At 43.8% G+C, this 9,250-nt stretch overlaps 1 protein-coding gene across 3 annotated transcripts in view; it reads right to left on the reverse strand.

Moving 5' to 3' along the window:
* SUFU (SUFU negative regulator of hedgehog signaling) overlaps positions 1 to 9,250 on the reverse strand; it is a 105,138-nt gene that overhangs the window by 70,605 nt on the left and 25,283 nt on the right. For all 3 annotated transcript variants that reach the window (XR_006270746.1, XM_043475566.1, XM_043475567.1), the window contains exon 3: positions 2,864 to 3,000. Coding sequence is in view for 2 of the 3 variants with exons in the window: in XM_043475566.1 (XP_043331501.1) it covers positions 2,864 to 3,000 (137 nt within the window). In the remaining variant the exon portion in view is untranslated. The remainder of the gene's footprint in view (positions 1 to 2,863; positions 3,001 to 9,250) is intronic.

Consider the following 9,250-nt stretch of genomic DNA (forward strand, 5'->3'; position numbering starts at 1 on the left):
ACTGGAGACTCCACAAAAGGGCCTGTCGGGGCAGACAATACTGTGGAGCAACCCCAGTCAATGCACACTCAAGAAACAGCCACGACATTTTATTTTCAAAGTTTCCAATCCCCTAGGAAAGTTAGAAGGAAAGTACAATATATCCTTCACCTCCATACTTTCTTCACCGAGATTCACCGGTTATTAACATTTTGCCACATCTGCTTTCTTTTCTCTCTCTCCTCCAGCCCACTTTGTTTTGCCAAATCATTCAAAAGTTAAGCTGCAGACATCATGTTATTTTGTTCATAAATAATTCAGCTCCTATCTCCTAGGAACAGGGACACTATCATAATATAATACCAGAACATAATACCATATCACACCCAAGGAATTAGAATTTCACAGTTGCACAGTACTATTATCTAATATACAGTCTGTATTTTTTCTAATTGCTTTAAAAATAACCTTTTTTTTTCAATCCAGGTTCCAGTTGAGGACTGGACATTTAAATGATCATGTAAGTACATTTAAATGGTCATGTTTTCTTTTTTTTTTTTGGTCATGTTTTCTTTGATCTAGGCGAGTCCCAGCCCTTTTACCTTTCAGAGCATTGACATTTTTGAAGGGTCCAGGCAGTTGTCTTATAAAATATCTTACAATCTGGACTTGCCTGACTATACACTCAGGATTCAAATAAGTAATCTGTGGAGGGATTCTTTGAGTCCCTGTGAACATCTTGTACCCCAACAATCTTTTTTAATCCAATGGTTTTGACATCTGTTGACAGTGAGCTTGAATCAATGACCACATTAGTGTTGCAAAACAGTCACTGTGATGGTTACTCTGTAGTTGAAATGAACCTTTGCAAATCAAATCCTATTTTCTCCCTCACTTGCATTATTATTTCAGAACTATAACATCAGAACTATTTCAGAAGTTTATCTGCTTGACTCCACCTGACAGTGATTCATAACACCTGTTTTACATTTCTCTGATCTTGATCCACCTGAGCAGGTACATTAAGTGCAAACAAACATATAAATGCACTGGCTTAAGCAGTGGGCAGGAAGCTACCTGTCTATACAAGCAAGAGATTGCCTAGTCTTTAGAGTCCTCCTTCCCATAATGGATCAAATTCCATGTCAGGAAATGTCTATTTTCTAGGAGCTGAAATATCTCAGTTGGGAGAGACTGAAGAAATGTCTATTTTCTCAAAGACAGTTCTATATCAGCATCAGTTTCAGGCATCCCAAGAAGGGAGAGAAGGGGACACAATGGGTTCAGGCAGTAGACTCCTGGCACAATGTTAAAAGACACTAGGACAGTACCAAATCACATGGGTCAGCTTCCAACAGCCTGGTTCCCCTGCCCCAGTGAATGATATTTCTTCCTGTCAACAGTCTAGAATCCAAATGACATCCCAGACTACTGCATTAGAATCCCCGGGAAGCTGGGTAAGAAACAGATGCTCCAGTCCCACCGCTGGCCAAATGAATCAGAGCCCTGTGGGGCATTTGGGACTCAAGTATGTTGAGATCCCAGAGAATCTCATGAGCAGCCAGGTTTGGGAACTCTTGCTAAGAGAAGACCCACTATAGCCTCCAAAGGGGAACTATCCCATAGGCCACACAATGGTAGATGGTAATTAAGGCTCAGTCCCATTACATGAGGGCCATCCAGCCAACAACTGACAGCCTGGGGTCTGGAACGAGGGCGGAGGGCTTCAACATAGATGGTCAACTGCATCCCCAATTTATAGCCTACTCAAGGCTAGGGGGAAAAAAGTGACTATACTTAGAGAAGCTGCCAAATCTATGGTTTTCCAAATTTAGCTTCTATCAGAACATTTGGGAACATCACCCCCCTCTAAGATTCTGAGTCAGAGATCTCCTCTGGGGCCCAGGGATGTGTACTTGAAACAAGCTCTCTAGATGATTCTGATGCATGGGTGCAAGACTATACTTTGAGACATCCAGGCTTGGATGTTGGTCTGCTCTGCTGGTCAAAGTGCAGGAGTTGGATAAAACTGTGCTGGCTTTCACTTCAAGGCTACTTACCAAACCAAAGAAGCAAAATGTGAAGTCATATGGGAAAGGTTTCTGAGCAATTAATTAACCACTCAGAAACACTCAGATGAATTGAAACCATCTGTAAAAAATAGTGACTTCCACTCCAACATATCATCCCACTGGAGGACTACTGGCAAGCTAAGACAAGAGCATGTGACCAAGGCTCCCAGCACAAAGCCCACTCTTCAGGTTCTATATTAGCAGTCTCCAGAGGGGCACTGAGGGCATTGGACCATCCCCTGGAGGGCACTTCAATCATCTGAATCAAATAATATATCTGACCGTCAAGGTCCTGCCTGATTCCAGCTTCTCATTCATATTGTGAGGGAGCTAGCTCATGGCAATTCCTTCTCTCTCTCTGCCCTATGCTCTACCGCTAACACTTAGCCAAGATTAACATGTGTGTGTGTGTGGCCCCAGAAATGGAGATGGCTAGGCCTCCAGCATCAGGGAGGAAGGACCGTGCTAATTGTGGGAAAGGGGGCAAACAGGAAAAGCACTGGTCAGCTCCATTCAGGGCTGGCCTTTGGCTCTCTGGGAATGAGAAGCAAGGCTAGCAGACTGCGACCAAAGTTCCGGGTATTAGTGACTCCCACTGCTGGAGGTCATATGACATATCCTTCCCTCCCATGGCCCAGACAGCTTTCCACCTGGGAAACGCCAGGAAACAAACCACCTTCGTGGTACAAATGGGGTACATAGCACTCCCAGGAAAGCTCCCTCCACAGACATCAAAATATACCTGAAGGTCCCAACCCTAGCAGGCTCATGGTGAAAGGACACCCACACCAGCCAGCTTCTGGGGCTCTTACCTGACTGGAACACATATCTGGCCAAGCCCTGCATTAGCTCTGCTGGCCACGTCGGGGGCGCAGACTCCCCTGTTTCTCTCTTCAGACGAAATGTCAACTCAAAGCCAAAACCACTAGGTCCATCTGTTCCTGTGAATCTGGAAGGAATAAAAAGCAAATGTTTTTAGTTTAACTACCTTAGGGAAAACACTGTTTTGTTGCCTAATTAAAGTTCTCCTTTCTTGGTGGCTTCAGCATCCAAACCCCCTAGTTGGAAGCATCTCAGGGAATAAGCCTTGAGGGGAGGGAGGACCCTGAAAGGGGGTAAGGAACCAGAACACTAGCCTTGCCCTCCAGCTACCAAACATGTGTATGACCTCAGCCTGACCAATCAAATTCGCCTGCTGGTACTCTGAATTACGAGTTCCAGATTTTGTGGCTCTGGAATACTCCTTTCTGTATGACTGAGGCTCCAATACTGAAAATTGTCCTTATTCACATTCTCTATTCCTACTAGATATTAATAAGCACCTACTTAGTTTGTTAAGAATATATGTCCTACTGTATACCCTAGGAGGATGAGACCCTTCTCCACTCCCACCTCCACCTTGCCCCACGACGGGACAATCCTTGGGCTGAGCTGGCTGGCCTCCAAACTCAGCATTTGAGGACGGGTCTCAAAGCAGACTCCAAATACTGGGAGGGCCTGTGATCTTTCTGAACCCTGGCACCCCGTGTGCACTCTCCAATCACTGGCATCTGGAGGGAGCAGAGTTTGCCCCCCCTTCCTGGCCCCAAGTGGCCCAGAGTGACGACGGTCATACACATCAGAGGGAGATGAGGCAGGGGAGCAGTGCCTTCTTGGAAACACTCAGGAGCCCAAATCTTCAGGGGAGTCCATGCAACGGACTTCTGCCAGAGAGGGAAATGATGTAGATTGAGAGGAAGGCTGGTTGGTGGTGGCACCTCCTGGGGGGAGGGAAACATCCAGGGAGGGGCGGCTGAGAGCTATAGGAGGCCTGCCAGCCCAGAAAGGGTTAAAAGTTAAAATATGTTCGTGATATAATTTTCAGTAATTATATCTTGTACAAACATGAGCCACAATGATTATACACATGTAAACTCCTGAGCATACAAATTCAAGCTATAAAATAAGATGACGGCCAACACCTTCTTGGAGCCAAGCTACTGGAACAGGCGGTCAGAGCGGAGAATGCTGAAGGTCAGAATGAGGTGATCAGTGCCCAATCCTGGGATTCCACGTGACATCATTCCTCCACCATCATCATCATCATCGTCTCCAAGGGGCCAGGCCAGGAGACTGGACATAAAGAGGTTCCAACGACTCAGAAGCTCTGACACCAAGGCCAGCCCTGCTTGTGTACATGGGTGGGTCCAGCCTACCTACACCTGCTGCAGTGAGGAGATCACCTCTGTTAAGTTCTCTAAACTTAAAGTTTCTCTAAATTTAAGAATCTGAAGGACTGAAAGGAAGCCTTATAATACCATAGAATACTTAGATACCATTTTCTCTTTTTCTTTTTTAAAATATTTATTTATTTATTTTAATTGGAGGCTAATTACTCTATAATATTGTAGCAGTTTTTTGACATACAGTGACATGAATCAGCCATGGGTGAACATGTGTTCTCCATCCTGAACCCCACTCCCACCACTCTCCCCATCCCATCCCTCTGGGTCATCCCAGTGCACCAGCCCTGAGCACCCTGTCTCATGCATCAAACCTGGACTGGCAATCTGTTTCACATATGATAATATACATGTTTCAGTGCTATTCTCTCAAATCATCCCACCCTCGCCTTCTCCCACAGAGTCCAAAAGACTGTTCTATACATCTGTGTCACTTCTGCAGTCTTGGATATAGGGTCATCGATACCGTCTTTCTAAATTCCATATATATGCGTTAATATACTGTACTGGTGTTTTTCTTTCTGGCTTACTTCACTCTGTATAATAGGCTCCAGTTTCATCCACCTCAATAGAACTGATTCAAATGCATTCTTTTTAATGGCTGAGTAATATTCTATTGTGTATATGTACCACAGTTTTCTTATCCATTCATCTGCTGATGGACATCTAGGTTGCTTCCATGTCCTGGCTATTGTAAACAGTGTTGTGATGAACATTGGGGTACACATGTCTTTCAATTCTAGTTTCCTCAGTGTGTATGCCCAGCAGTGGGATTGCTGGGTCATATGGCAGTTCTATTTCCAGTTTTTTAAGGAATCTCCACACTGTTTTCCATAGCGGCTGTACTAGTTTGCATTCCCACCAACAGTGTAAGAGGGCTCCCTTTTCTCCACACCCTCTCCAGCATTTATTGTTTGTAGACTTTTTGATAGCAGCCATTCTGACCAGCGTGAGATGGTACTTCATTGTGGTTTTGATTTGCGTTTCTCTGATGAGTGATGTTGAACATCTTTTCATGTGTTTGTTAGCCATCTGTATGTCTTCTTTGGAGAAATGTCTGTTTAGTTCTTTCGCCCATTTTTTTGATTGGGTCCTTTATTTTTATGGATTTGAGCTGCATGAGCTGCTTGTATATTTTTGAGATTCTTTGTCAGTTGCTTTGTTTGTTATTATTTTCTCCCATTCTGAAGGCTGTCTTTTCACCTTGCTTATAGTTTCCTTCGTTGTACAAAAGCTTTTAAGTTTAATTAGGTCCCATTTGTTTATTTTTGCTTTTATTTCCATTATTCTTGGAGGTGGGTCATAGAGGATCCTGCTGTGATTTGTGTCGGAGAGTGTTTTGCCTATGTTCCCCTCTAGGAGTTTTATAGTTTCTGGTCTTACATTTAGATCTTTAATTAGATACCATTTTCTCTGAGTACCAATGGGGAGGCAGACTCCATTTGGGGGTATACATCTAGAATTTTGGAGGCCAGGCTAGAAGATGCTTGGCAGGATGCAGTGTAAGCTATTTTCTTTCCTTGCTGAACTGTCCTGGCTGGGAGCAATTCTATGCAGAGGCTGAGGGAAGAGTTAAGCAAGCCGAGGCTGTAGCCTTGCGAGGGGGTGTGAAAACCCGGGGTAAAGCAAGACTGACTTGGAGTCAAAACCCTGCAAAGAGAGATGGGTCACTAGGGCAAAGGGAAGATTTTAAGCAGCCACCAATTAGAGGCTGCTTTGTAAAATGTATTAGACCATTACTCCCAGGCTTTCATCGTGGGCCAAGAAAAATACATGATTTCTAACCGCAAAAACTTGAGAAACAGACTAAGAGAAACACGCTCCTCAGACTGTGCAAAGGGGAGAACCCTCAGATGCAGAGAGAGGAGCCACATCCTCCCAAGCAGTACCGCCTCTCTAAGGAGGGACATACACACGCACACATGGGTGTGTATGCGCATAAACGCATGTGTACACCGTCTGCCTCCACACAGGCTGCTTTCTGGGCCAGCTCTGTGGTGGGCAGGCCGGCCCTCACTTGGCTGGCTGGGAGGGATGGTCCAGGCCAGATGGTCTCCACCTGCATTTGATTACCACCCACCAGGCTAGCTGGACGCAACCTCTAAACTCTGAAACATGAGTTTGGAATGGCCTAGCCTCGGGATAAACACACAACCTGGGGCCTGTCAGAAGGCCTCTTCTTCAAAGCAGATTGCCCAGGCAATAGCCGAATGACAAGGTCATTCAGTCTTTAACATCCCCTGGAGGGGCCTGGCTTGGTCTGCATTTCCTCACGTGAGGGCTTCTCCAGCCAAAGCAGACTGATCTGACCAGAGTAAGGAGCCCCTCTTGGGGAGCGGCTGTCTCATGCATCCTCTTGAGAAAGGAACCCATGAGAGGAAACTGGCACGTGCTGTAGAAGGTGGGATCTGGGTCAGAGCAAAGAATCTTACTAACACAGAAGGCTCCTAAAACACTGGCTGGTGGTAAAGGCGCCCAGTGGAATTTCTTCCTACAGAGATTCTTAAAGGAAGACATTACACATCCTCCCCTCCCCAATCTGGTAGGGAGTGGTGAAGGATTCTGTCTTGTTGTAGAAGGCTGGATAAGATGGCCTCCCAAGATTGCTTCCAGCTAGAGAACATCTGATCCTGCCTACTAAGGCACCCTAGGGAGAGGCTGGCTTTGTCCCAGCAGTTTGGGGACCCAGGCAATGGCTGTGCCAGCCTCAAGAGTCACATCAAAGCTGCCAATAGGAAAAACATGTGCCTCAAATCCCAACCACCGGAACCTGCCCAAAGGTCTCCCCCAAAGCATCTGATTAAGAAGGTGCCAATCAGCCTCAGAGAGACCAAAATGACTGCGAACTCCAGGCAGAAGACAAACAGGAACTTGGGAGAGACTTCCGAGAATAAATACAAGATGTGGGCAGGCAGAAAAAGCTGACCTAAAAGCTGGCATCTTGTGTTCAACACCATTAGTTACTAGGAAAATTCAAATCAAAACTACAAGGAGATACCATTCACTTCACACTCTCTAGGATGGCCAAAATAAAAGACGGACAGTAACAAGTGTTGACGAGGATGTGGAGAAATTGGAACACTCGTAAAGCAGCAGAGTTGCTTTGGAAAAAACAGTGTGGCAGTTCTTCAATTATTTAAATATACCATATGATACAATTGTTCCTCTCCAAGGTATATACCCAAAAGAACTGAAAACAGTTTTTACACAAAAACTTGTACACTAATGTTCATAGTGAAATGAAAGTCGCTCAGTCGTGTTAGACTCTTCGCAACCCCATGGACTATACAGTCCATGGAATTCTCTAGGCCAGAATTCCAGAGTGGGTAGCCTTTCCCTTCTCCAGGGCATCTTCCCAACCCAGGGATCGAACCCAGGTCTCCCACATCACAGGCAGATTCTTTACCAGCTGAGCCACCAGGGAAGCCCAATGTTCACAGTAGCATTAGTCATAACAACCAAAAAGTGGAAGCAACCCAAATGTCATCAACATATAAATGGATAAACAAAACATAGAATATCCATACAATGCAATATTACTTGTCAGTAAAAAGGAATGCTGTACTGATTATTTGCTACAACATGAGTGAACCCTGGAAACTACGCCAAGCGAATGGAGCCAGATACAAAAGACCACATATCACATGATTCCGTTTATATGAAATGTCCAGAATAGACAAATTCACAGAGACAGAACGATTAGTGGTTGCCAGGGGCTGGGGAAGGAGAGAATGGGGAGTGACTGCTAATGGGTATAGAGTTTCTTTCTGAAGTGCTGGGAAGGTTCTGGAATTTAATGGTGACAATTGTGCAACCTTGTGAATATACTAAAAAGCACTGAATTGTATACCAAAAGGGTGAATCTCATGCTACGTGGATTACATCTTTAAAAAAAGAAAGTTGGCATCTCAGACACACCTCTACACTAGGGGAGGCAGAGCCAACCATGCCAAATAAGCCAGGCCTTTGCCTGGCTCCATCTACAAATAACCACTACAATTAACTGAATACCTATTAAGTTGGAGGCCTTGCACTAAGCACTTTCCTGATGCTGTATTATTTAATTCCCCAACAACCCTGTGATTCAGCCATTGTTATCCTCATTTAACTAATATACGAGAGAAAGACACTTGAGAGAATTTAAGTAATATTCTATAAGTCACACAGTAAGCAAGTGATGGACTTCAGACTTGAGGTCTGATTCCAAAGCCCATTTTTTCACTGCAGTGTGACTTCAGGCAAGATATTTAATCTCTCCATGCCTCAGCTTCCCCATCTATAAAATGAGGATAATAACGGTAACTATTTCAGAGTTGTTAGGAGGATAAAATATTTCAAAACTGCCTGAAACACTGTAACATTATATCACACTAAGAGAAAGAGGAAGTTACAAAAGACTGTATGTTATATGAATCCATTTACATATACAATAAATAATATAATTTATAATATATATTTATATTACATAAAATATCAAGAATAGGTGAATCTACAGGAACAGTAGGCAAATCAGTGATTACCTCGAGCTGAGACACTAAAGACACAGGCAGAGTCACTGCTAATGGGTGTGGGCTTTCTTTTGAGGGTGATAAAAAAAAAGTTCTAAAATTAGTTTATGGTGATGGTTACATAACTCTTGAAAATATATTCAAAACCACTAAACTGTATACTTCAAGTGAGCGAACTGTATGGTAAATGAATTTTATCGCAATAAAGCTGTTTTTAAAAACTGAGGTGGGGGGCGGAAACCCCAAAGACCTAATGGTTAAAAAATTCACAAACCAAGCTATAGATATATTCCTCTTAAGCATAAAACAAGATAGTCCATCTCACTCATGGTAAGAGAAATGCAACTCAAATACAAATTAAAAAAACAATGATACCATTATAACTTAGACTGGCAAAAATTTTAAAGTATGACATTATATTCCATTGATGAGCCTGTGAGGAAAGAGGTATTTTCATATAATGCTGGTG

Source organism: Cervus canadensis, chromosome 8, assembly GCF_019320065.1.
Source record: "Cervus canadensis isolate Bull #8, Minnesota chromosome 8, ASM1932006v1, whole genome shotgun sequence".
NCBI lineage: Eukaryota > Metazoa > Chordata > Mammalia > Artiodactyla > Cervidae > Cervus > Cervus canadensis.